The 27,892-nt window shown below is 48.7% G+C and overlaps 1 protein-coding gene across 4 annotated transcripts in view; it reads left to right on the top strand.

Annotated features, from left to right (window-relative positions):
- LOC144168725 (tRNA-queuosine alpha-mannosyltransferase) overlaps positions 1–26,091 on the top strand; it is a 38,527-nt gene extending 12,436 nt beyond the window's left edge. The window contains exons 3-9 of one of the 4 annotated variants that reach the window (XM_077697667.1): positions 154–263; positions 2,731–2,875; positions 4,029–4,077; positions 4,137–4,207; positions 13,637–13,728; positions 23,827–23,949; positions 24,403–26,090. In XM_077697667.1, the coding sequence (XP_077553793.1) occupies positions 154–263; positions 2,731–2,875; positions 4,029–4,077; positions 4,137–4,207; positions 13,637–13,728; positions 23,827–23,949; positions 24,403–24,629 (817 nt within the window). In that variant the 3' untranslated portion in view covers positions 24,630–26,090. Of the gene's footprint in view, positions 1–153; positions 264–2,730; positions 2,876–4,028; positions 4,078–4,136; positions 4,208–13,636; positions 13,729–23,826; positions 23,950–24,402 lie in introns of all 4 variants that reach the window. The other 3 variants (XM_077697668.1, XM_077697669.1, XM_077697670.1) reach the window with 3 other exon arrangements.
- Positions 26,092–27,892: the final 1,801 nt, after the last annotated feature.

Below are 27,892 nucleotides of genomic sequence, written 5' to 3'. Positions count from 1 at the left end.
CGTTTGAGAACAGCGGGTGCATCTATTGCTGTGTGCTTATTGCTGTTCGCCATGCGAGTTGCGGGAAATCGGGGTGTCGGGGGGACGAGCCCGGCAGTGGTGCTTGTGGCCAGAGCCCTGGAGGGAAGCGGAGGTGAGCGCCCTTGCTCGCAGGGAGCACGACAAGGGCCCCGAGGCGTTTGTGGAGGCCCTGTGCGAGCTGCACCAGCGGGGGCTGCCCTTCCACGTCTCCTTCCTGGGCCAGGGCTTCTCCGAGCTGCCCCGTGAGTCCTGTGGCCCAAGGAATCGGCTGGGCGTGTTTGTGGGGAAACCGGCAGGGTGCGGTCAAGCAGCTGTTTTCGACAGCGCTGAGCTGGGAACTTGAGACTCCCATGAGGGATCTAGTCACCTCTGCTTGCGATGAGTTTTGGCCGCTGTCGAGTCCACCTTGTCGTGGGTATTTTGCCATTTTCTGAGTGGCTTCTGACCACTTGAAGTCTTCAAAGATTCGGTTTTTACTTACACTGGTGCAGCGGCCATGTTGTTTTGAGTGCTTTAGATTTAAATTAGATGCGAGCCGGCATTCCTTGTGTGCTGAGATCACCTCACTTGCTCAAAACGTTTCCTGAACTTTCCAGTGGTGTGGGTGGTGGCAGTCGAGGTACGGTGTATTGCAAAACGATTCAACACACTGCTGCCGTTCAAAGCGACCCTTGGTTTGCGGAATTCTAAAAGTGAAGTGAGGAGACCCAAATTGGCAGTAAATGCAAGTTGGCCTCCTATTTCGGTACATTCGAGTGTTGTGAATAAAAATACACCACTTGCAGCAGCAGCGGTTGCTAGCACAAAAAATGCCAAAAGTGTGAGAACAGGTGTTGATGTCCTGCACACTTTCCCACATTCAATTTGTGACATCACAAATTGTGAACAAATGCGAGATTGGTGGAGTTTGCCCAGGTGTTTTTTCTGAAACAATTGCTGAGGCAACAGGGACATGTAAACGTAGATTAAATGTATGCAGGAACCTTGGCTGTTGATGTGCTTTTTGAAAGACGTAAGGGTCAGCTAGCTAGCATCATTAAATATGATGGTAGGGTTTGTTTCACCTTCGATTTCGTTGAAATATTTCACCTGGCCTGTAGGCCTACAACAAGATTGATGGGATGTGCGAAAAATTTCATTGAAATGGAAATTCTGCCCTGACACCTGACGAAAGGGCTAGAAAAATACCCCCCTATATTGGCCACATAATGCAATCTTTAGAAGAAGGAGTGATGTGCAACTATGTCATGCTTAGAAGTACATAATAAAGAATACGCCGACCACAAGAGAAAATAAAACAATGACGTTTCGGCACCCCGAACGGGAGCCTTTTTCACACTAAAAGCATAGACAGAAAGCTAAGAGTTTAAGTAGGATGAAGCACGTGACCTAAACACCTTGCGTAGGTGGGGGAAGATTGCCGTCAGTGCGGTTCAGAGTGTTTTTGTTCGTCTATCATTATAGATTCAAGATACAGCCTAGAGGCGAAGTCCTCGGTGGCAACAACACGTGCCTTTACCCAGTCTATCTCGTGGTTAGACGATTGTGCATGTTCCGCGAGGGCATTAGTGGACACTTTTTCTTTCTTTACGTCATTACAGTGCTCTTTTAACTGTCTTTCGGAATTTCCAGATTCCCCTATGTACAATCTATCACAGTTCGCGCATGGCACTTCGTATACAACACCGGCCAATTGTTCTTTTGGTAATATATCGTTCACTTTCACAAGAGTGCCCTTTAGCTTCTGGGCACGTTGCCCACGTGCACGTATGACGTGCACGTGGGCAACATGCACGTCATACGTGCGCAGGACTCAGGCCAAAGTCTCACTCACTCCCGGCACGTATGGAATGCTGCATCTTTTTGAGCATCTTTGTGAGGCTGCAGAGGCGCGACCCAACTTCTTTTCCACCGAAGTCGCGAAGGAATCCGGGTAGCCGCTTGCAGACAGGTCGCGGTGTACACGTTGGACATCAGCCGAGCGGTCGGCAGCCATAGAGCAGATAGTGCGGGAACGTTGCATTAAAGAAGACACCGCGGACCTCTTGTGCGCTGCAGGGTGCACTGACTCAAAGTTCAAGTATCGTCCCGTGTGCGTGCTTTTTCTAAAAACAGCGAAAGATAGTTTAGTACCATAGCGTTTGATTAGAACGTCCAGGAAGGGCAATTCCCCGTTGTTTTCCTTTTCCACTGTGAACTGAATCGAATCTTGAAGGCAGTTTAAGTGATGCGCAAATGAGTCCAAATCTTCTTCCTCAATTATGCAAAAGCAGTTGTCAACGTAGCAAAGGAAAATCTTCGGGGCTGGAGAGAAGAACGAAAGAGCTCGTCGTTCTACAGACTCCATTGTCAAATTGGCGGCTATTACCGAAATTGCAGCCCCCATGGCTGCACCGTGAACTTGTTTGTAGAAAACACCCTTAAACACGAAGTACGTGTTCGATAAACAGAAGAATAAAAGCCTCACAATGGATTGGCTGAAGCTCCAGCTTGGCCAAGTGGACCTGCGCCTCGCGGAAAGACGGCCAGCCACAGCGTTATCACCACCAAACAATGGTGTCCATCTATGATTTTACGTTTAGGCGCCAACATATCCTGCACATTGTGCCTGCTGATTTGTGCGGAGTGTGCGTTAAGACTGTCGGCACTTCTTTGAGGGGAGTGAGCAAAGCGGCGTGTGATGGGGTCGTCCCCCGTTGATGCCCGCAGCGTGCCTGTTGACGGCCCGTGAGCGGCTGCCGGGCCACGTGGTGCAGTGGGGGCCCCTGGCCGAGCGCAGCGAGTACCTGGCCCTGCTGCGGACGGCCGACGTGGTGGTCTCCACCGCCAGCCACGAGTTCTACGGGGTGGCCATGCAAGTGACGCTCTCCTTCTTCTGCGGATTGGGGGACGGGAAGGTGCGCTGTTGCAACCGACGGGGGCTATGTCGGCACCACCAGCCTATCTACGCCCACTGCAGGGCAAAGGTCTCTCCCATGGATTATCCCGGTCCTCTGCTAGCTGTGACCAATTTATCCCCACAAACTTCTTGATCTCATCTGCCCATCTAACTTTCTGCCACCCCCTGCAACGCTTGCCTTCTCTAGGGATTTGCTCTGTTACCTTTAATGACCAACGGTTATCCTGCCGTCGCATTACATGCCCTGCCCACACCCATTCCTCTTAAAGGGACAAACAACTGATTTTTGTTGAGTATGTGTTCTCTATCCTAAATGGAAGGGCATCCCTTGAAGCGCCTTAATGAGAAACGGTTTTGCTGATAATGCCCTAGAATGGTTTAAATCGAAATTTTTAGATCTATGAGCCGTATGTGTCCTCTCAAAAATAATGCCTGCAACCATGACATACAGTTGCACGGCAACATTCTTTTGTCTGTATGCGAGATGAAATGGGATATTTAAAATCTTGTCCCCAGCTAAAAGAAGCGCTCCGCTTTTTTTTAACAGCTCCGCTGTTAAAAACAGTGCCGTGTTCTGTGCGCAACTGAGGCAGCGCACAGGTGATGAAGTGGCAGGCCTCTGTTGAGGCCCTCAGTCTTTGTTGCGGACAGTGGCGTGTGAGAGTTTGTGTGGTGGATGCTTCAGGCTTTCGATTTTAGCAATAAGTCTCAACTATCGTGGCAACCCCTGTCGTACGTTTGACTTGGTGATGAAACACGAGATTCTGAACGGAATCAAGACAAGTGGTTGTGGACTAAATACATTGGTGTTACTGTGCTTTTTGTTTAACTGGAGGTTTGGTTATTTCGAAGTGTTTTGCAGTCCCCGTGGAGTTAGGAATCCACTGTATTTAGTTGATTTGCATTTTCTAACTTCCAGCAGTGCTATCTGAATCAAACAAAAATCTAATGTTGTAGTAATATTTCCTTTAATACTTTGAATGTTGGTGAAACCTTACTTGCTTTCATTGCGAAAAAACAGTGCCAGAGGTAAAAAAAAAACGTGAAAGCACAGGCGGCACACACAGTGTTCCTGTTGTTTGATTTTGGCCCTGTGCTTCCTCTGAAGGTTAACCAGCATCTTCGTCGTCTGGAGCTTCTGTGTGGAGGCATGGAAAGTGGGTGTGCAAGCATGGGCGTGAGCCCCGACTGAAGTGGAGTGCTTGGCCGCATGCAGGCTGGAGGCTGCCATGCTGGGCTGCTACCCGCTGTGCCCCGACCGGCTGGTCTACCCCGAGATCTTTCCCCGTGAGTGTCTCTCTCCCCTGCCACCCAGTCGAGGCCGCTTGTGGGCGCCTGGCGTTGACCGGTGTGAATTGCTGCGCGCTGCGAGTCTTACACCAGGGGCAGGAAACTGGGAGGCAGGCCTTTGCGAACCTCTGCCAGGTGTGCCTCCATTTTGGGGCGTCTTGGCCAGTGCTGAGGCGAATCTCGTTTGCAAGGCATCGCAGAGTGTGGCACCACTTGTAGGTCGGCTTTGGGTTGGTTGCGCATCCGCGCACACAGTGCACAACAAAGAGGTTCACACTTCCCGAGTTGGGAGTGAATCGGCACTCGTTACGGGAAGGCGGCAGCACATGTAGTGGGCACTCTTCTCATGCACAATTGACTCGAGTCGTCCGCATTAGCAAACTCGCGTTCCCTTGTTGCCCGCTCACGCTTGCAGCCTTTCGGGCCTTAAAGGGACGCCAAAGCCAAAATACAAGTTGCTCTAGATCTTTAGCTCACCCAGAGCACGAATATGCCACTCTTATGTGTAGCTTTTCTAAAACAAGGTAGAAAATAGTGAAAACATGAAGAAAGGTGTCGCTGCCCTTGGCACGCAAATTACACCGGAAGTGGTTAAAATCACGTGACAGATATTTTAACAATACAGTCGAGCCCTGCTACAACGATATTGACGGGACGTGCGGAAAATTTTGTTGAGGTGAAATCTGCCCCGAAACGCCACGGAAGGGCAAGAAAAATAGCCCCGTATATCATCCGCATCATTGACAGAATAATTCAGTGTTTAGAAAAAGGAATGATGTGCATTTACGTCATGTTTATTTGGAGTTCTAATGGCTATACAAAGATCGCGTTACGCGGGCGGGGTAGGGGGGGGGCGCTATACAGCAAGGCGCCTCTTCCGAGAGGATCACTTGCAGACAGCTGCCAGGCCATTGGAAGCCCTCCTCTGGCCTGTGGCAGGAGTGGTGCCGTTATCTTACCCTCTGACTGGGCACTGCGGCATCTGACCTTGGCAGGCAAGCCACGCGTGCTAATTTATTGTGACCACGCGCTCGCGGCGAAGAAATGACGCAGGTTCAAGATAAAAGGAAAAAATATAATTTTTGCTTTTCACTTTGAGGAATTGTAGAAGGAAAACTGCAATGATAGCTGCTCGCAACGCATACATGACGGCGCTGCACCAACACCCGACCACATTCGCGCGATTTCAACTGGATATGGATTGGCTGTAGCTCCGGCCTGGCCAACAGGGTCTGCGCGTCATGTAAAGACGGCCAGCCACATCGTTACCACCAGCAAACAATGGCACCCACCTATGAGTTTTAGCGTCCTCGATAATCACGCACCGGGGTTGCCCCCAAAACCGGCGCGGTGCACAGTGCCCCACGACGGTGCGTACCGGCACGGAGCATTGATCGAGGACGAACTGAGCGGTTCTACCCAAGCGCCATCTCTTAAGCTAAGAAAGCAACTCATAAAAACGTTCACAAGTGGCAGTACAGCAACGTAACATGACACAGCGCTATTAGAAAGTAATATTTAGTGAAGGCCAATGATTCTATGTACACACTACCCATACCCGCGGTTGTCACACGTACATGCACGACAACGTACTTCCACCGCTTCCTCTAAACAGCTACATACAAAGCTGCTTCTCGTCTTCGTTAGAGCCATATAATGCAAGTGCCTGCTTCGTTCCGCCCTTCCGCGACAGCAAAGCATGTAGGTCTTCATGGTCTAGGCACTCTAGTGACTGTTCGTGGTAATTCAGTCGAACGAAACGAATGCAAATCTCGAACTGGCTGGCAATGCATGCAGCCTACTTTGCAGCACACGAAAATCCTGGTGACAGTATTGGCGATATTGCGGACCCCGAGCCCCCCAACATAAGCTGTGACCTACCGTTGTGATGTGTTTTTAAGGTGAAGGGTAGAAACCTCGAACGGTGGCCGTCGGAGCCCAGGTCAAGCTCCACCGGATGGGCTCCCTGTCTGTTTACCAGGCAGGAAGCTCCGGGACCTCTTCAGCTATCAGGGTGGGGCTGACTAGAGTTCCTCTATATAGCTCCCGCAGGGAGCCAAGAGTTGCGCAACCGCCCGCCATCTTGTTATCTGGAATGCTGCGGGAAAGCCGCCCGTCGCGAGCGTAGGAGCCTCGCCGCCACGCTTCCAACGGTGGCCGACGCGCGGTGGGGGCGCTTCGGTCGGCGGAGCCTTACGGCAGCTACGCTGGATTCGTGCGATGCGTTCACGCTGCTGCTGCTGCTGTTCCTGGGCGGGGTACAATGCTGCCCGCATCGGCGGCTGCAGTGGGGGCTTCTCTGCGCTGCATGGATAACCGGAGTGACGTCATCACGGCACCGCGTGGAAAAGGGTCGCGCAACTCTTAGCTCCCTGCGGGAGCTACAGTTGAACCTCGTTATAAGAGACACTGATATAAGAGACAAATGGGTATAAGAGACACTATTCACCTATATGGTTGGCTGCCCTATCTTTCCCATTAAATCGACCTCTTTTATAACAGACATCGGATGTAGAAGATTGGTTATAAGGGACAAGTCATCCTTGAAGTTTAATCAATAATCTCGCTTGTAACAGACATTTTAACTTCAGATGCAGTGCCACCAGTCACTAATTGCAGTTGCTTCCATTGTGGAAACACAGGTGGACGACAGACGCCTGCAGTCGCTATTTATTATAACTTCAGCAAACACAAAGTGGTTCAGTCAGCTATGAAATGACAATGAGAAGCCCTGCCAATGGAAATGCAACTGACAGAAGTGGTTGAAGCTTACTGCCATCCATTGAATGGAGCGCGATCGCACATGCGGGCTCTCCCACTCGCGTAGCTCCCAATCAAGAAGCACTGCAGATGTCGAGTCCTGCAAGCGTAATGAATAGCCTGAGCACACAGCGGAAGAAGCTGTGCGCTCTGGCTATTCATCAGGCTTGTGAACTCAACATCTACGATTCATCTTCCACAAACAAGGAAAGGAAAAAAAGCTTGTAGAATCGGTTGTAAAAAACAGTGTAAATACAGTCATGAAGCAAAGTTTCATAAATTCTTGGGCCAAACATTAATTAGAATGAATCTTTTGAAACATGCTGTAGCGTTCTTTTGAGTTTATTTTAGTCATACGGTGCCCACATTTAACTAGGGTCTGATTAGTAAGTGAAAACATAGTTCCCTGCTTATAAGAGACATCTCGTATAAGAGACAGAAACTGCTCCCCGGTACGTGTCTCTTATAAAGGGGTTCAACTGTATATAGAGGAACTCTAAGGCTGACGAAGAAAGTAACCCCGTCTCCCTGCTTTTTCCTATGCCATATGGCTGGAGGCAGATCTGGCAGGACTCGATGTCAGTGTCAGTTGTAGGCCACCAGACAGCAGCTCTTGCTCTATCATGGTGCTTGTCGATGCCGAAATGGCCTTTGTGCAGTACGCAGAGAGCTGACTCCTGTAGCTTTTTGGGCGCAACTATCCTAAAGCCCTGCATCAGGACGTCGTCGACTTCCGTTATGCTGTCCTTACAGTGTGGCTGGAGGTCGCGACAGCTCAGCCAACCCTTTTGCATGAATGCACGAAGCTGGCGGTTGATGCTCCTCTTTTAATTCTTCCAAAGAGGGTGGGGAGACTGGAAGCGTTGATAACAGCTGACCCACGTGTCCTTCGATCTCTCTCTCGAGCTCGTTCGTCTCGCTGCGCTTTTCGGGAGATTGTGATAGGGCTGCGGTCGGCTCTTTGCCGGGGACGTAAAGGACCTCGTATGCGTAACGTATTAAGCGCATCCGCGTCCTCTGTAGATGAGGATGAGGGGCTTTGAGCTGAAAAGCGCAACCAGGGGCTTGTGATCGGTCTCCAGGCCCAGACGAGGGCGAGCCCTTCCTTTCCAATCTGGGCATGTCGATGTTCTGTTTCAGTCAGTACTCAAGAGGCGTAGGCGATTACTGCGAAGTGGCCGTTCTCTTGCTTTTGGCACAAGACGGCACCGAGCCCGCAGGATGACACATCCGCTGCGATCTTCCTCGCCCTATCGTTCCTGTACATGGCTAGAACTGGGCTTAATAAGAGCAGTGTCTTCCATTTGCCGAATGCATTCTCTTGTGCGGCCTCCCAGACGAACTCTTGCTTTGAAGACAACGTGCTGGACAGGGGCTGCAGAAGTTCGGCCATGTTCGGTACGAACTGACCGGGTACCGCCATGCCCAGTAGCCGCAAAGTTCAGTCTTGGAATTCGGTCTCAGCATTTCTGTGATGGCTTTGAGTTTGCGCTCATCAGGTCAAACATGGTTGTTCTCGATGACGTGCCTGAAGTACGAGATCTTCATGACGCCAAACTGACATTTTTTTTGTTGAGCGTTACACCGGCTTGTCGAATCCGCTCGGGAGAACGTCGGAGTCGCTCGTCGTGAGGGTGCTGTCCATGTGACCGGAAACTCCGTCGAGGCCTTGCAGAATGTCACTCATGCACCGTTCGATGTGTTCAGGTGCAGAGCAGATGCCGAATGGTAGACGGTTGAAGCAGAAGTGACGAAAAGGTGTTATAAAGGTGGTGAGCAATTTGCTTCTCTCAGTCAGCGGGATCTGCCAAAAACCTGAGGGTGCATCAATTTTTGAGAACCCTTAGGCACCTCGAAGCATGCCAAGGGTGTGAAGCGTGCCACTCGCGTAGTACTGACTTGTTTAGTTCTGGTAGTTTGTAGTTTACACAAATGCGGAGTACCCCCGATGGCTTGCGAACGACGACCATTGGGGCGCACTGTGCTGTGAGTTGTGTGACAAGGAGTAATATAGCCAACTTCCTGCATTCGCTGAAGCTCTGCCCTGGTGGTACCCGTCATGGAGACATCAGAGCAAGCAGAGTTGCGTCGGGTTGGAGCACGATGTCATGCTCCTGTTGCAGCTTTCCAAGCCCTTGGAAGACGTCAGGAATGTCCCTTTCGATGTTTAAATGGAAAACATTGTTCACTGATGGGAACAACCCAAGGTTGGTTCTGGCTGGTTTTCCAAGTGGGGCTGTGCGTAGACCAGGTAGGATGTAGACTTTTTCCACGCTTTCTTGGCCGTTGAGCTTAAAATGAAGCTTTGCTAGTGTTGAGATGCGCAGAGTCTTTCCATCCGGACCCCGAAGCCTCCAGTCGGTGGGATTGAGAGCGACATGCTGGAAGAGCTGTTGGAATTGTTGCTCCAGAATAAGTCTCAGCTGCTCCTGTGTCGATTTTGAAGACTGACTTGGCGAGCAGAGAGGCCTCCCACCTGGATGACGCCGTGCGGCCCGGGAAACCTGGCTCCTGCTCGATGTTTCGTAGAGCATTTGATGAGCGGCAAACGGTTGAGAAATGACCCTTTTTCCCGCATTTCTGGCAAATTCAGTCTTTAGCAGGGCATGTAGCCCTCGCGTGACGTTCTTTGCCACACCAGCAACACGATGGGATGTTTTTCGCCGAGGCTCTCGTGTGGTGCGCACTTGGTGGTGGCGTTGCAGCGGGTTCTTTAGCGGGTATATTCTGTTGTGCTTTAAGAGCATCGAGGTTGACTGTGTCCCTTGGCGTGCCCGAAAGGAGTTCTGCCGGCTGATTGTACTCATTGCCTCATTCTGACGAGCCCTTGAGGGCTCGTCAGAATGAGGCAATGAGTGGCCCTTGAACGTGGTCCTTGAGGCCCACGACTAGTCTGTCACGGATGAACTCTTTGCGGAGCTCCCCGTAGTTGCAGGTCTCTGCTAGTGCATGCAGGGCTGTAGCAAAATCTTCCACGGACTCACCATCTAGCTGGACCTGGGTGTTAAATTTCGCCTGCTCGTAGGTGCTTTTGCCGAGGTATGAAGTAGTCCTTGAAGCCCTTATTAAGCACAGCGTAATTGCTCGTAATTGGTCAACTTGAATGTATTAAAGATGTCTTCTGCCTGGGGTCCCATGAGATAGACCAGTGCGTCCACCTGGCATTCGTCGGGTCAGTCACTTAGCCCTGAAGCAGCCCGGTAGCGGTGGAAGTGCCTCTTCCATTGGGGCCAGTCTGATGGTGAGGAAAGGCGACCGGGTCAGGTGGAACGAGACAGCGCTGCCATTTTTGTTGGCCATCGAGGATCCCGAGAAGGTCACAGGCTGGTCCGTAGACAAGGCGGAAGCGGCCGAACTAGTGGGTTAGCTGCGGCTTCAGGACTAGGGGTGTGCTGACGCGCCTTTCAGGCGGAGAGCAGTCCCGCTTCTGACGTCGGGTGCGTGGCGCGTGGTGAGAGCGCTGTATTCTCTCCGCTGCGCTACACGTGCAGGTGCAGCAGATTGTCCCACAGTTTGGGTGCTCTCGGCACACTTCTAGGCACTTTGCAAAACATTCAACTGATGGCGCAATAAGCGTCGCCATATTGCGATGAAAAAGGTTGCGACAACATTGCACGCTGTCACAAGTTACACTAACAGATGGTGCCACGTTGTTAAGCCGAATGCATTGAAGCGACTAAAACCCAACTATCCATAACGAGAATGCAAATCAAAGGAGCACCCCTGTCGTCGTCCTTGCTGCTGTTCCGCTAGACATTTTCCAGGTGAAGTAAAAGTTCGCGCGGCACATTCAGATTGTTTAACCACCATCTCATGTCCTGTGGGGCACCAAGAGTGACGCACAGAGAGTGGCAGGTAACAGAAGTGTGGGGCGGGCAAGTTGTTTCGTCAACCAGTGGCTCCTGCGGCCGCGATGGTTTGCCAAGTAGGTTTTGAGTTTTCCTGCTAGACCACATCGCTGTCTGACTCGCTTTCAGCAACCCTTGAAAACTTCATGAAATGGCGCGAGGAATGAAACCATTTTTCCAATGGCTAACTTCTCGGCAATTAAAGCATCTTTTGCTGCCGAATAAACGCTGAGAGGGCTTCAGGAACTTTCATCGGAGCCCAACTTGCTATTTGCCCTGGCGTCCCTTTAATTGAAAGTTTTTGTGGTGTCATGTTTGAACGTCATAGAACAAACAGAAAGCTAGAAACAGTATCATGAGAGCACTGCCAATAGATCACGTGGTGACCCCAGATGCAAAGAGGTCCATTTGGTTTCCATGCAATACCTGGTGCAATACTCGTCGACCAGATAATTGTGTGACTCTTGTGCAGTACTGTGGGCACAGCCACATTTATTACGACACACTGCGTGCTTTGGCTGCTCTAAAAAAAAAAAAAAAAAATCAAGGAAACTCTTATTTTGGGTAAAGTCAGCATTTTCAAGTGTGTGCAATGTCTTCTCTAGCTGCCGCTGGATGGTGCTACTTGTCCACGCTCGGGGCGCTACTGCTATGTGCGAGTGGTTATTTTGACGCCAACATTTAAACGACCTAAAAAGGACAATACGTTTTTCTTCAACAAGGCGTACAATACTGATCACAGGCCCCATGAAGAACCATTTTGCTTAGCCGTCTGGAACAGCAAAGGACGTGAGAGTTCCAGAAAGCACATCTGATTTGACTGAAACTGATGAATCCACTCGGTACGGGGTTGCGTTGAACCATATTTTTCGGTGTATGTCGCGGTTTTTTCTGCAATTTTCGTTGGTGCGTCTTATCCACTGGTGCAACTTGTGTATGGAATAAATCCGGTATGTAGCGGCTGTGTGTGGTCCACGCTCAAAAAGGTGCCTGTGTGCTGCGGGATTCAGCGCACATTAAGAGACATAGCTCTATGGTCTAGATGAATGAATTATGTGTTAGCGAGTTTGAGGAAGTAGGCTTTGATGGTTTTGCCTGTACGCTGTGTGCAAGTACATGTCATCTGTGTGTATCAATAAACCATTTTGAGAAGTTAGTTCTGTGTAGACTTTGGACGGTAGATGCGTGTGTCTAGCACTGCTTACCAGGGTATGCGTTCAGAGGAGGCCATGTGCTTTCTAACGAACTGATAGTCTATGAGCTTACCTGATTAACGAGAGCGTTTTGTACACCAGTGCGTCTTATACACCTGTGTGACTTATATAAACTGTCGCTTTGAGGGGTGCAACTTATACAGAAGTGCGCCTTATAGACTGGGAAATACAGTGTTTGGTTGCTTCTATACCACTATACATCCCCGCTGCCTCGCTTGCTTCCAGTTTATCGTGACGCAAACAGCGGCAGCCGCTGTTTGTGTCGTGGCATTGCTGTGTGGGAAATGAGGAAGGGCAATGCATTGTTTCATCAGCGATTTCACAATTGAGGCATCTTTCGGCACCGAATCGACGCTGAAGTGGTTTGAAGCCGACTTGTTGGCTGCCTTCAGTGCCTTCTAAAAAGATGCACTGTTTACGTGGTGATCCTCTTGCTCACTTCATTAATTGTCCGAGTTCACCGTGGTTATTCGAGGAGTTGTTTCCTCCACTAGTGTTCCTCATGCCAGCCAGCCAGTGTGCATTGCATTCTCACCAGGCCCATTGGGCGGTCTGTTGCAGGGGGCGCTCGTAGTTGGCCACTCGCAACAAACTGACTTTAGCCAGCGGGACCTTTCACAGGCACTGTCCAGCGCACCGCAAGCAGCGGCATGGCGCATAATAAAAGCCACCACGTTGTACTAAAAACGCATTGTTGTACAGGGGCCCTGGGTATAAAAGGAAGCCTGCATATGCGTGTTAGCGCAACTGTGATACTTGTAGTTCATTTTGCTTAGGTATGTCAGTGTCAAGTGTCGATGGCGTTCATTGCGGAACAGAGTCCAACTGCTGGCTGCGGCTAGAACATGGCGCTGGAACTAGCAGCTTGCTCTCGCGGTAGGGACGCGAGCACATGAAGCCTGGGCCGCGTGGGTGTGTGAATGCCTGGCCCGGTACATGGTAATGCGTAGTGCTCCTTCCCCCTGCTAGTTCGCCTCTCCGTGTCGTCTATGCCTGGGTGGATTTGTGCCGCTGCATTCCTGGTGCACTGGTGTTGTAGCTACGAAGGTCTATGACCGCAGGTCCAGAGAACCCTCATCACATCTGAAAGGGCCTTTGTACCCTTCGCTGCGGTATTTATTTGCCATAAAAAATAACTTACTCGAAAAACGTTCCTGTAGCTTTAAAAAAAAAAAGAAAAACTAACGGATTTGGGCAAGTGAAAAGGTGATGTCTAGCTATAATAAAGATTCAATTCACACGTGTCCATATCTACCCTGGTGATATCAACTGCTAGCATTGGATGCCAAAAACCGACACCAGTATTTGAGAGATTGTAGATGTTGCTGAAGATGGGGCCTATCTATCAGCAGCAGCTCTTCTGGCCTTGCTTGGACAGCAAAGTATGGTGCTGCTGTACAGCTGGACGTCACTTTTGTAAGAGGTTCTCGGTTTAACCATCACATTCGGATTCCTGTTGCAGGTACCACATAGGCTTGATGTTCTCTTGATGTTGTGGCGGTTCAACTGCATATTGTAGCCCTTGCTGATTGGCAAGGTGCCCATAAAATGCTTGTGTCCTGGTGGAAGCTCCTCTCACCGATTTCCCTCTGGGTCAAACGCAGCCTGCTGCCTGTACCGCACCCAGCGCCAGCTGGTCAAGCGGCTGCGGAGCTTCTGCCTGCACCCCGAAGCGGCCCGCAGGACAGCCGCACAGGTGGGCCTCTCCTCTGCTTTCGTCCTTTCCCAGGCGCTGCTTGGCGCTGTAGACCTTTGCAGTGACATCCATCCTGACTCACTACTTGGATGTACCACTTGCTCCAACTTGCTGCAAACCATCGGTTAGTTGTGCCATGTTTCTCGTATAGAGTTGCACAGAGCCCTCGGGAAGGCATTTTAGGGGATCTGCAAAGCCCTCTGCTCCTGTTTTTCCCCCGTGTTTAATTTTACCGACATGCAGAAGGTGGCTCTGAAACATGGCAAGTGGTATGTTCATTCTACTGTTAGCAGGTGCTTTAAAGAACACTGAAGTGAATTTGTTTAACTTCTGTTAGACGGGCTCAAACAAACACACTTTTCATCATCTTTTATTAAATTTTCATTTTTAAAGTGTGAAAGAAGAAGAAATACCATGTGCCGTCTGTAGTGGCTGCAACAACTACAGCAGTGACGCGAAATGACACAAGCTCATCATGCGACGTGATTGGATGATGTTCATGCGTACGCACTTCCGTTTCTGTCGGTTGTTTTCTTTTCCTTAGAAAAAAATCTTTATTATTATTCAGCAAGCATATGTGCTGAATCTTTTAGGAGAGTTGGTCAAAGCAGCTTTGGTTTTGGTTCCGTGCAACACATGCACGACTTTCAAAGTTGTCTGGGATCACGCATTAGTGATAGTACTTTAGCAATCGCTATGACCCACCGTTCCCATATTGTGCTACAGAAAGAGGCAACATAAACCTTCTAGCCCGGATTCAAGCACCAAGTGTTGTTGCATGCAATGACAAAGGACGAGCCAAGGTGTACCAAGTGCTGAACGCCCTCTGCGCCAACAGAGGTGCTCTGGGAGGCAGGTGTTTCTCTCGCACCTTTGGAGCTTGCCCCCGAGGACTGACCACATAAAGACTCTGCTCAGGACCTGATTCCTTTCTCCTGGCACTTGGGCGGACTGGCCAACCCCCTAGAGGACCCCCAAAAACAGCTCAAACTCGCTCTCTGCAAGCGCACAAAAAGCACTGACTGGTGCCAACCCTCCTCATTCCCGACTGACAGAAGGGGAGCACTGGGAGGCCCTCCTCCAACACATGGAAGCAGTTCTTCCCCCCCTCGTCCCCCCCCCCCCCCCCCCCCCCCCAGCTACGCCTTCATGCAAGGGCAAATAAAGATGTTTTATATGCGAAGCATCTCATGCTCGGGGCTGTGTCCCTCCCTCCCTCGTTGTCGTTGTCCGCCGTCCGCACTCTACTGCGCATGTGCGTCTCTTCAGCCCCGTCAGCGTTTGGGCTGACGTCAGCGCAGTCCACTATAAAAAGAAATAGTTAGGCGGCGCCCGCTTTCGATCCCACGACTCTCTGGCCGCAACGGGAGGTACGTGGCGCTCTCCCCACTGCGGTACAAACCGAGACGGGAGCATGTGCTACGAACGCACCTTATGTCCTTCACTCATTAAAACTACGTCAAGAAGCTACTGATACAACGAAGGCACGCGAAGCTGAACGTCAACGGAAACGACGAACCGAAAACTAATGGGAACTTCAGTCGACCCCATGGCTGCTTCGCATGCTACTCAGGGTTCCCCTACGGAAAGATGATGTTTCTCTCTCTCTCTTCTGAATTTCTGCCAATTATCTTCGTTTACGCTATAACGATCATGGGTGTTACTCCCACCAAATCTGCATTTTTGTGGAAATGCAGGGCATTGCACTGCCTTGGCAGGGGGAGTACTTGGCGAAGAATGCCGCGTATTAAAAACATCTTCACACCGGCTTGGCGAATGCGTCGTGAATGCGTATCAATTTGTGCGCAGACATTGTAGAGAACGCAGTCCTTGGTAACTGAAGCACTACTGCTGCAAATGTCGGATGCACATTGCAGTTTGTGGGTACAACAGCAGATGAGGTCAAGTTTTTTTTTTTAGTGCCTCCTGCATTTCCTTGCTGGCAAAAAAGAAAAGAAGGCCTCCAGGGCAGCAGTTTGCGCATAATGCTTAGCAAGTGAAGGTGAAGCCAAGCCAGTGAGAGCTGCTGTGAAGATTTCTTTCTGTTCTTTTTTTTTTTTTTTTCAGCACTGTCTTCTCATTCTGTTTTCTTTGCTGAGGGGTGGGGGAGGAGAGGTGTCGGTTGCTTTGTAACCAATCACATTGCTGGACTGTAAACGGAGGTCTTAAAGGAGCCATCAAGACAAAATACAAGTTGGGTTTATTAGGAAGACTGCTTAGTCCCGATAACAATGATACCAATATCATCGTAATCTTCGAACAAATAACGGAGATATTAAAGAAAACGTGTGAAGCAGTCGTGACCCCCTAGCCAATTTCCCGCAACTTTTCTATGACGTCACGGAACCTTGTTTGTACGATTGGCAGCCACCTAACTGACCTGTCGCGACGACACATGACTGGACGTCTGTAATGGGGCCTGTAGTTCCATTTGACCACATCACTTGAATGCTAACGTGCAGTTAACGCACTGAAAATTGTGTTTTATTGTTGGCCCGTATGACGTCATTCTTGCTCATAACACGTCACTGTGGCGCAAAATTTCAGTTTTTAAATACTTCTTGCTTTTTTTTTTTTTCGTTAAAAACCTATTTTGTGGCTGTAATGGAGCTGAGTGAGATACTGATTTCTAGTTCTTTCAAATTAAACAAAGTTCAGTTAAACCTCGTTATATGCTCGTTATATTATGCGATACCCTGGCGTCGTGCAGGATGTGGAAGTGCTCGGAAGGGTAAGGTGTAGTGACCACCGTATGGTAAGATCTCGAATTAGGCTAGATTTGAGGAGGGACCGCAACAAGCTAGTACGTAAGAAGCCGATAAATGAGCTAACAGTAAGACGTAAAGTAGAAGAATTCAGGATCGCGCTGCAGAACCGATATTCCGCACTTAACGAAGAAGCCGAGCTTACGACACAGGAAGCCAGCGACAACCTTACACGCATTCTCACGGAGTGTGCAGTAGAAGTCGGGGGCACTATGGCTAGACAGGATACTCGTAAACTTTCACAGGAGACGAAATATCTAATCAGGAAACGGCAAACCATGAGAATCTCTACCGCAGCTGACAGAATAGAACTAGCCGAGCTCTCTAAGTTAATCAATAAGTGTAAGACAGCTGACATACGGAAGTATAATATGGAGAGGATCGAATACGCTGTGAAGAACGAAGGTAGCCTGAAAGCAGTGAAGAGACGTCTTGGCGTGGGGAAAAATCAGATGTATGCACTTAAGCATAAGCAAGGCAACGTCATCACAAATAGGGATAAAATAGTCACAGTTGCCGAGGAGTTCTATACGGATCTGTACAGTAGCCGCGACATACAGGATAATGCCGAACGAGACAGTAGTTCAGAGGGGATAGACATCCCACCAGTAACAACCGAAGAAGTAAGGAAGGCTTTGAAAGAAATGAAAGGGGGCAAAGCACCTGGTGAGGATCAGATAACAGCAGACCTCTTGAAGGATGGCGGAGAAATTGTACTTGAAAAACTGGCAAACCTGTATACGCAATGCCTAATGACCGCAATGGTACCGGAATCTTGGAAGAACGCGAACATCATCCTAATCCATAAGAAAGGCGACATGAGGACTTGAAAAATTACAGGCCAATCAGCTTACTGTCAGTCGTCTACAAGGTATTTACCAAGGTAATCGCTAGCCGAATCTCTGCAACCTTAGATTTCAGTCAACCTAAAGAACAAGCAGGGTTCCGTAAAGGTTATTCAACAATGGACCATATTCACACGATCAATCAGGTGATAGAGAAGTGCGCTGAGTATACTGAACCCCTATATATAGCCTTCATAGATTATGAGAAAGCATTTGACTCGGTCGAAACCCTAGCCGTCATTCAGGCATTACGGAACCAGGGGGTAGATGAGCATTATGTAAGAATACTAGAGGATATCTACAGTGGGTCTACAGCTACCATCATCCTCCATAGGGAGAGCAGCAAAATACCTATAAGGAAGGGTGTCAGACAAGGAGACACAATCTCTCCAATGTTATTCACAGCATGCTTACAAGAAGTATTCAGAACGTTGGATTGGGAACAGGTGGGAGTAAGGGTTAATGGAGAATACCTCAGTAACCTCAGATTTGCTGATGACGTTGCCTTGCTAAGTAACTCGGGGGACGAATTGCAAAGCATGCTTTCCGCACTGGGCGAACAGAGTAGAACCGTGGGCCTGAAAATTAATATGCAGAAAACTAAAGTAATGATCAATAACCTCGGGACAGCACAGCAGTTTGAGATAAATGGCGAGGCAGTGGAAGTGGTAAGCGAATATATATACTTAGGCCAAGTTGTGACCCCAGATCCCAACCATGAGGCAGAGATAATTAGAAGGATCAGAATGGGGTGGGGTGCATATGGCAGACATTCTCAGATAATGAATAGCAGCCTACCATTGTCGCTGAAGAAGAAAGTGTATGGCAGCTGCATCTTACCGGTACTCACCTACGGGGCAGAAACTTGGAGGCTCACTAAGAGGGTTCAACTTAAATTGAGAACGACTCAGCGTGCAATGGAGTGGAAAATGATAGGTGTAACATTAAGGGACAAGAAGAGAGCGGAGTGGGTCAGGGAGCAAACTGGTGTTAAAGACATATTAGTAGAAATTAAGAAGAAGAAATGGACGTGGCAGGGCATGTAATGCGAAGGCAAGATAACCGCTGGTCATTAAGGTTAACAGAGTGGATCCCTAGAGAAGGCAAGCGTTGCAGGGGGCGGCAGAAAGTTAGATGGGCAGATGAGATCAAGAAGTTTGCGGGGATAAATTGGTCACAGTTGGCACAGGACCGAGGTAATTGGAGAATAATGGGAGAGGCCTTTGCCCTGCAGTGGGCGTAGATAGGCTGGTGATGATGATGATGATGATGATGACGAAATTGAAGGGGCGCCGTTATTTGCTTGTTATAGCCAATATTTCATTATAGACGTAGCCGACATTTACTGCAAATATTATGCATTGTAGAGGCCTACAACAAAAAGCGGGCGAAATAGCATCTTGCTGCACGGCGATAGTCAGTAAAATAAAAACATTCCGGAGGTAAAAAGGAAAAGTCACGAAGCTACTTTATTGCAGTTCAAAACTCGTATTTCAAACAGACTTGGCCACGAAGAAGTCCGTAATTGGACATTGATGCACCTTCCTGATGCGAGCGATGACTCCCTCAGCTGCGGCCGCTACGTTCACCTTCGCCGCCCTCGTGCGTGCCGAAGTAGCGACGCAGCACTTCCACCACATCTAGTGCCTCCGACGCCGTCCTTAGCGCTTCTTTTCAAGCCATATGCAACAGTGCTGACGATGGACTCTCGGTTGCTCAGGATGGTGGACAGCGTACTCGCCCACACGTCAGTCTCTTGCCACCTTACCACGGAGTGCACCTTACCTTCCTTCGCGCCCGATGCGACGGCTTTTATCATAGCCATCTTCTGTTCAAGCGTGATAGTCTTCCGCTTCCCGCCTGTTGCACTCGCGTTGTTGGAATCACGCCGGCAGTACGATAAAAGACAAGGCTGAAGACTGCCAAAACCCACGCACACACAACTACACCATACTACGCAGCGACGTCGGCGATACGAACAGGGGAGGAGAGGGAAGGGGGGGGGGGGGGGGAGGAAGGCGACGCAACCGCGCGCGCCATGTGCATTGGGGTTCTCCTCGGGCTCACCGCGGATTCCCCGAAGCCATAAGGATACGTGGGAAAATCGAACGTTGGACTGCTTCTCGGGGAGCCCGCGGTGAGTCTGACACTGTAAATCGAAGGGCCCCATTGTCTGCATGCCGTGCGCAGCGAGAGGAGGGTGGGGGCCTCGCGGGCGCAGCGTCGGCATGGCGCGCCAGCCAGCTTTGCGCGCGTGGCGGGAGTTTTGAACTGCTAATACAGTTGCCGCGTCACGCACTGTCTCAAATCCGCGTTGCGCGCTGTTGTAAAATTAGCTCAAAATTTGATTTCTCCACGAAATTTGTTCGTTATATCCCGTAACAGGGAAATTTTATCTCGTTAAAACGGGTTTTTAAATACATTGGTTTCTATGGCGACTTTCAAGGGGAATTGCGATTTGCTCGTTATATCCATTATTTCGTTATAGCCCGTCTCGTTATAACGAGGGTTAACTGTTGTATTTTCTCTTCATGGCTCCTTTAAAACAGCCGCCAATTTGCTTTGTGTAACCATACGCCTGTAATTTCGTTAACTTTGTTAATATCATATCTGAAAAAATCTGTAAAAATGGGAGTAGGTATATAAATGTTCGCTGTGCATGAGTTTCTGTGAGCGCATGCATAACCAGCAATGGACAAAGCCAAAAATTATTACAAAAATACTCCAACTCCCATTCTAAACCTGAATTCTACAGCCAACTTGTTTCCATCAGAAACCAGAGGCACTCTGAGAGTAATCCTTGTTTTATAGTGTCAAGTATAGGCTTTTAGCATTTGGAAAAAGCGCACTATGTCACTGCACTGCACCTGAATGATCCATCAAGGGAAAGCATTGAAGAAGCTGGGGCCGAAAGGAGCTGGGTAGAAACAATTGTCCACCCACGCAAACTTTTCTTTTGCACCGCGTCGATATGTCTCCCTTCCTTTTTGCATGGGCTTCGGTATTAGTAGGTGCCAGGAGTTAGTACCGCATGTCGCTCACTATATCCACCTCATTGAAAAGAAAACGGCTCCAACCTGGGTGCCACAGCCAAACCATTTAGGCTTTCGATGCGCGTGAATTTTCCCTAGAAGCAAACAGCGCCGTTTCCAGAGCTTCAATGGCCGTGCTATGAAATCGGTTTTCAGTGTTGGGCGCTGCAGCTGGGCAAGGCTTTGAGGAACACAGGAAAGAATGTACACCATCTCCTCCCCCGAAAGTCTCCCACGCATGTGGGCTTCTGAGAAATTTCTCAGAATCAAACCCAGACATCAGTCGACAGGTTTGAACGAGCATTCTGCCTAATATGCATTCCCCGTAAGGGCTGCGATTACTATAAGACTTTCCTGCTGGCTTGCCCTTGTAGCAGCAATGCTGAACAACGCGTTTCCATCGAGAAGGTGCCGCCAAAGGTGGGCGCAGGTTCTACTTGCATGCACGGAGCAGCGGCGGCCGGCCAACGCCCTTTGACCTGCGTCGGTGCCTCTTGTGGCAGCCCCAGGCGAAACTTTGGCGGGCGCTTCATGACCAGAAAAGCATTGAAGAACTCGGCTAGAGACCTTGACGGAATCATGAATGAAAGTCTGTTATAACAAGTGTTCGAACTTTGCAACCGTTAAAAACAAAACAAAAAAAATGAAAGTATGCCCGTCATTTTTCAAGATTTAGTTGCAACTAAAACGGGTTGGTATTTAAGGCCAATAAATATTGTAAGATGTTTTGCAGCAGGTCCATCCCCGTGACGCTATGAAGCACAACACAAAATCTTGATGCTCTTGTTGCGTGGCACTCTCTACATCTTTTCATTCACTTATATTGCTGCTCTCACTCAACAGTCTTCTTGCTATGCTTGGAGATTTTTTTGTTTTAACTATGGTAACTTTCGTTATAAACATCTGGTCTGTTGCACTGACGTTGTTAAATTTTAAATCCTATCACCTGACTGCCAGGACTTATGCATACTGGAAGTGTATGACTGCACGCACTTAACGGCACTAGTTTTTGGCAGGCAAAAAGTCTCACTTCTACTAATTTACAATTATTTTTAGTTGTTTCGAATAGCTTTTGTTTGATCACCAGTGTAAATTAGAAGCATAGACACTGCAAACGCAGGGAATGCATGAAAAGTCCACTGTGAGGGACAAAATGGGCTTGCTAGTCTGGCCTTGCTAGTCTCAAACTAGTCTGTTATATCCAAACTTATGGTGTAACAGAATCCACAGTAAAAAAAGTATAATCAGTGGCACAGGTAGGAATACTGACTAAACATCATAAATCAGTATGTTGTATTCGAATATCTGTTGTAAGCAGATCTGTTGTAACGAGGTTACACTGTATGTATACTAGACTCGGAGGCCGACCTTTTGCGTTGTTGGATGGCAGCACTCTGAGCTGCTGAATTGAGCATTTCTTGAATAATGCTTGTGCTGTTGTAAGCGTCCCCCTAGCCCCCAGAAATATATGACCACCAGCGATGGTATTCCTTCAGCAGCAAAAGTGATCGAAATGTGTGGTTGTGCTCCAGACTGGTCTGTAATTTCACCGAGTGAAAAAGTGATTAATGGGGTTTAGATTTTTCTAAAAGTGTACCAGTCACACAGGCATACGCAGCTTACAACTCCTGTGAAGTGAAGTCAGTGATACTGTACAGCTGATACTGTCAAAAGTACAGCTGATACTGCCAAAACCCCACACGCTGAAGTCGCTGGGAACTGCAGATTATTTCACTAAGTCGAGAACTTGGTAAAATTGGAGCAGTTATTTTACAAGCAGTTGATTTCATAAATTTGATCTCTAAACGAAGGCAGCTACCATGGCATCATAATTGCGGCGGTGCTGGCCTGCCGGTAATTTAGCAATGCACGAAAAGTCCACGGTGAAAATAATAACGATAACACTCTCGGGGTTCGGGGGGAAACGAATTTACTTCCTGGCAGAAAAGCCTGCCCGGAAATAAATTCCTGGCAGGCTTTAAAAGTCCATGCCCAATGCTAATGAAGCACGTGCGTGTGCTTTGTCAGCATTGGGCGTACAGTGTGCTTCTTGCAGCGTGCAAGCACATGCAACGCGCCTGACCAAGTCAGTGGCATCCATCGGCTGGCCTGACGTGGGGACAGGAGCTTAGCAGTTTCTGGGCCATCAGCATCCTCCTGTGCTGGAAACTAACTGTACAATTTCTGCAGCGTTCAAAACCTCCGCGGTGTCGGCGTCTGTGTCGGTGCCGGTGCTCAGATAGTCGTGAAAGCTCAGATTTTTTGTTGCCACCTTGTTAAGCCAACGCAGCTGTGCGCAGGAACTGTCCGACGCCGCTGGTGCCATCTAGCATCACTCACTGACTGCTGAGCTTATCTTGTAGAGCTCCGTAAAAATGCAAGCCTCGTTTTTTTTTTTTCCCCGCTGACGTGGCACAGTAATTTTCGTTGCGTTCTGATGAAACACATTTGAAATTGCTCCTTTTGTAAATGTGTCTGTTTCTCGAAATAGTTCGTTAAATTGGGAATGGCGCGGAATCTATTTCGTTTGCTTGAGTTTGTCAAAACACTGAGCCATAGAGGCACCTCCAGGGGAATCCGAATTTGTTGGGTAAATCGGGAAATTCGTAAGGTCGGGTTTCGTTGGGTCGAGTTATGACTGGAGTTGTTTTGACGTTGTCGACTTTACTGATCCCAATACAGTCTACGACAAAATAAAGCCACATTCTTCTGGGCACGAGTGTTGTTGGGGCTAAGTTTCTGCTGAGCCATCTAACTGTGATGACCCACGGACAGCTGGCTCTGATCGGTGGGTTGGCTTAGCTGCGCAGTCGGCGCAGTCTAACCAATGTGGAATAGTAAATGCCATAGGAAACGCCACAGAAAATCAGCAAGGAGGATGCGGAAAAAAGTACAGCACTTTTATTTTTATTTTTTCTACTAAATAAATTCATGTAAACGCACCCAGAGTGGTTGAAGCATGGCCTGGGGACTTCAGACTTGAATTTGCACAAGTAATCCCACAATGTTTACAAACGAGTCACTGCAGTGTCCTTTTAAAGTCGGCTTTTTTCACAATTCTGCAGCTGTGCTGGAGGTGTCTCAATGGAAAATGCTAATTTGCATCAATCTTGCACTGAACGGTGTCGAATGGCAGCAAGAAAATGTAGGATTGTAGAAATAAATGTTGCATTGTGGGGTTCTCATTTCAGGTCACAGTAAGCTTGGGTGAATCAAATGTGAGATCAAATCTTTTTTGTAGCTGAGTGCGAAGGTTAACGGGAATTGAGTGGTTTAGTTTGTTTGGACTCAGAAGGCTGTGATGATGGTCGCACTTTTTCTTCGTTAACGTGCACCCACATGCGTAGATGGGTGTGGGTGGTGGGGGCAATGGGGAGGAGTTCCCCTCACCCAGTTTAAGCGAAGGCAGGTTGCCCTGCCAGTGACGTGGCGTCCCCCCCCCCCCCTGGTGCGCAGCTGGACCTGCCCTGCTGCAGCTGGGAGTCCCTGCGGCCACGATACCTCGAGCTGCTGCGGCCACCGTCCCCCGGCTGAGCGGCCTCCTTCCACGGCAGCCTGCCCCCGAGGCCCTCCACACAGGTCAGTGAATGATGGCCGTCGCTGCGCGGGGGTGTGCACCAGCGGCCACGCCGAGGAAATGCTACACGCTAGGGCCCAGGTGTGCCGTTATAAGAGAGAATGATTCTGAGTTTTGTTTTTTATCAGTACATTTTCATCTATCATCTCCTCCTTGCAGTGATAAGTATTGCTGCATTGGGAATATTGAAAATGCATTGTGAATATGGTATTTCTTCTTTTTTCAGGCTTTAGAAACTAAATACTACTTTATCGACTGGTTAAACGATGAAAGGTGTGTTTATTCGAGCCAGTCCGTGCAACGTAAACAAAAACAGAAGTTTGGCAAAGTCACTCAAGTGTCCCTTTAAAAGTTGAAGCTTAACTGAATATTCTGTTGTTTTTTTTTTTTATGTTCAAAAGTTTCGAAGATTTGCACGCTCCTAAAATTTAGTATCCGTTCCATGAATTGTCCAGTAAGGAGGCTGGCAGCGGACGTCTTGTCAAGAGGGAACCCGTCTTGTGGTGCCACGGCTGCTGCTGCTACCCTGGCTGTCGGGCATTGCTGGAGGAGGAAGGAAGACAGTGCACAGGTTCCTCTGGCATCGGAACTTCACCCGCAGCCAATGTTGTGCCTGCCACAGTGTTCGGACCAGCCTTTCTTTCATTGCCTACAGGCTGTTTTCTTGGGGGGGGCAGACTGATGTGTGTTGCTAGTTTTTCTGTTTTACCTCTGTGCAAGTACAGTTGCTTTTGTTTGTTTTATACATTTCTTGAGTGGCCTCGTGCACACCTTGCTGCACTTTCCCTCCTGTGCCCCCTGCTGTGTGCCTAGCTACGCACGTTCCTCTATCATCTGCCTATCAGAGTCCACTGCAGGCCTCTCCCATTGGCTGTGTGCAATGTGCTGCCCAAATACATTGTTTGCCCGGGAATTTTTATCATGGATCTCTCCACCTTGTTGTTATTGATAGTGACCAAGCAGCTGGCTCCACCCCTCGGCACTCTCTCATTACAAGAACAGGCATTCAGATGTGCAGCATTTGTCGTGTTTGCTTCAAAATTTTAATTAATCACCCTTGCTACACACGCTGCACGCAAGGACATTTGAGTTGAATGGTTTCCGAAATTTCAAATGCCGTTCAGGCCGATCTACACGACCATTCCCGAAGGAAAGCGGTCGTGTTCACTCGCCGTGTTTTGGTGTGGCCACTGCTGCCCAGTGTTGTTCTCGTAACTTCACAAAAGTGTTTAATGTTAAACTAGGCAAAGGAACACCTTTATTAGACATAAAATGGGTAATGATCTGCAAACACGCACAAAATAGGCAGACATTTTTTTTTCCTTTCTGCACACCGCCGGTTCTGCGAGTACTAAATTACATTGTAGTCTTAGATTGAGTGATAGGAAACAAAAGCAAATGAGAAATTGTAAAAGAGCTCTTTAGAAACCAAGTTTTACTTGTACATAACTATTTTTGTGAATACGGCAGACAGAAACTACGTCCGAGAGTACCTTTGAGAACCTCAGAAATCATTGGTTGGTGCTGCTACTTTGATACACATGGCATTTCAGCCAAATGCTTTTGAAAAAAGTGTAGCAGCTCAAAGGTGGCATTTGGATCAACTGACGATCGGTTGAAATGACTTCAAAGCGGTGTAAGTGGTGTCGCTAGGGGATGTGTGCAGTCAAACGAAGTCTTGGGGGACATGTTGGCGGCACTTGCTAACAGCAGTGGAAACTTGTGGGGCGCTTTTGAAGCCGGGTGAGCCAGCAGCCGCATCCTTGGTGCGACGGGCAGTTCTGCCTGGCAACACTTGCCTCGTGTGGGGATAGGGGTATGGGCGTATTTCTCCCTTTCTACTGCTTTCAATCACGGTGGTTTCTGGACGAGTTCTGTTGCTGTGTGGTCACGGAAACCTTATGGCAGTTTGCAAATTTTTTTCTGTAAGTGTTGAGGAGTGACAGCACAAGAGCCTGGTAGCAGAAGCCGCACTGGCACGTTTGTGATGGCCATTTCATTGGGATCCGGAGTAATCCAACCAATAGCCTAATCTAGAATCCCACGTTTTCCCACCTGTGATAGGCTGCCAAGGGCATTGAAAAATAGGCTGTGGCCTCGTAGGTGTTGTGAAATCCCCCCCCCCTACCGGATAATAATGGCCGCCGCGAGAGCAGTCTGTCTTGATTTTACCTAACAGGCCAAACCGCTTCCGCTCACTGACTAGCCAGAGTCACTGTTAATTATTGATAGTGACGCTGGCTAGCCAGTGAGCGGAAGCGGTTTGGCCGGTTAGGTAAAATCAAGACAGACTGCTCTCGCGGTGGACGCGTCTCGGGGTAGGGGGGGGATTTCACAACACCTACGAGGCCACAGCCGAAAAATGTGACTGAGTGTAACGTCAACCTGTGTTTTTTATGCATAGACATTCTTTGCTGAGTATCTCAATGTGAATTGCATAATGCCTTGTCAGGACATTTAATTATGAAATCGTGTATTGTGTAATGAGGCATAATAGTGATTTCATTATGAAATAGTGGGAAAGGTCACCCAAGTGAGGTATTGATAGCCAAATCTGGCAACCGCTGTCTGTGGCCTAAAACATAACAAAAAAACGCAGTCAAGAAAGAGGTGTGGAAGCGACTGAAATGCGTACCATTCAATGACTTATGCAATCTCCCCGACGATCACACGTACAACGTGTTGTCGTCAGAAGAGACTGCACAGTATTATTTAGCTGGCTATGTCGCATTTAAAGCTAACAGAACTGCAGATTGCAAGAAAGATCTGGTTGGTTCCCAGGATGCCCTTCTTGCAGAAGCACTGCTAATCATTGAGTGTGCTCACGTTTCTGGTTGCCTTGTATATCCATCCAGAAAATTATTTGCATGCATAAGTACCATTGAGAAGACAGTGAGTCAAGCAAGTGAACCAGCTACATTTGCTGATCTTTTTTGGAAGGTTCTTGATAGCCTTATTGAAAATGGCACCAACACAGTTGGCTGTTCACAACACTGCAGCGAATTCACTGGTAAAGTGATCCATTTTTATTTAGTTACTCGAATGCATTTCTTTGCTCGCACAAAGTGCCAAGAGAACGACTCCGCAGTCAGAGTACGAAGAGAGAGAAGGAAGGCAAAACTTGTTTGAAATTGCACAGTTGTTTCCTGAAGTGTGTAAATAAAGAAGATTGCATTTTGAATTTTATCACTTGATTGCCTCGTGTTCTTCACCTTAGTTGCATGCATGCGTTATAATATTTTTGTCAAATGTGGGAAACTTGCAGTAAAAATACCATCGAAAAATATATGCAAAGCATAAAAATACTAGTGAGGACGAGAAAACACGAATCCTGCCGCAGGCATTGCGCTGCTGAGCACGTGGATGCAGGTTCGATTCCCGGCCACTTTTCTGATGGAGGCGAAATGCAAAAACGCCCGTGTGTGCGAGATTTCGGCGCACGTTAAAGATCCCCAGGTGGTCAAAATTAATCCGGAGCCCTCCACTACGGCGCGCCTCGTCGCCTGCGTTGCGTCGGCGGGTTAAACCCTACAATCAATCAACACGAATGGATTCGGGTTAGGACATCTGATTGCAACGAAAGCATGCCACGCGCGCGCTTTCAGTCAACCCAAACGAGGGGCTGGTATGCAGGGCGCAGTTTAAGCATCAGCTTATGGCCTCAAATTTTCCGGATGCGTAGAAAATAATACAGCGGTGCGTTGCGACACGCATTAAGAACATCACACGCCAGAGTGGAGCTCTGAAGATTTAAAAGCTGCAACGGGCGTAGTAAAATCCGATGGCTTGCTAAGCCTGCTGCGCAAGCGCAACATTGTGGCTAGCAGACGACGCTCGCATCTATAGCGCAATTCTCGACTGCAGCGCCGCGGTGGCAGGAACTGCAGCGGGCCGGCTGCGTTCAATGGCCGCGGCGGCGAGTTTCTAAACTGAAATATATCTATA

Source organism: Haemaphysalis longicornis, unplaced genomic scaffold (genome assembly GCF_048455015.1).
Source record: "Haemaphysalis longicornis isolate Haplotype H1 unplaced genomic scaffold, Haemaphysalis longicornis Haplotype H1 scaffold_2, whole genome shotgun sequence".
Classification (NCBI taxonomy): domain Eukaryota; kingdom Metazoa; phylum Arthropoda; class Arachnida; order Ixodida; family Ixodidae; genus Haemaphysalis; species Haemaphysalis longicornis.
Note: the sequence above shows the minus strand (reverse complement) of the source record. Positions and strands in the feature narration are given on the sequence as shown.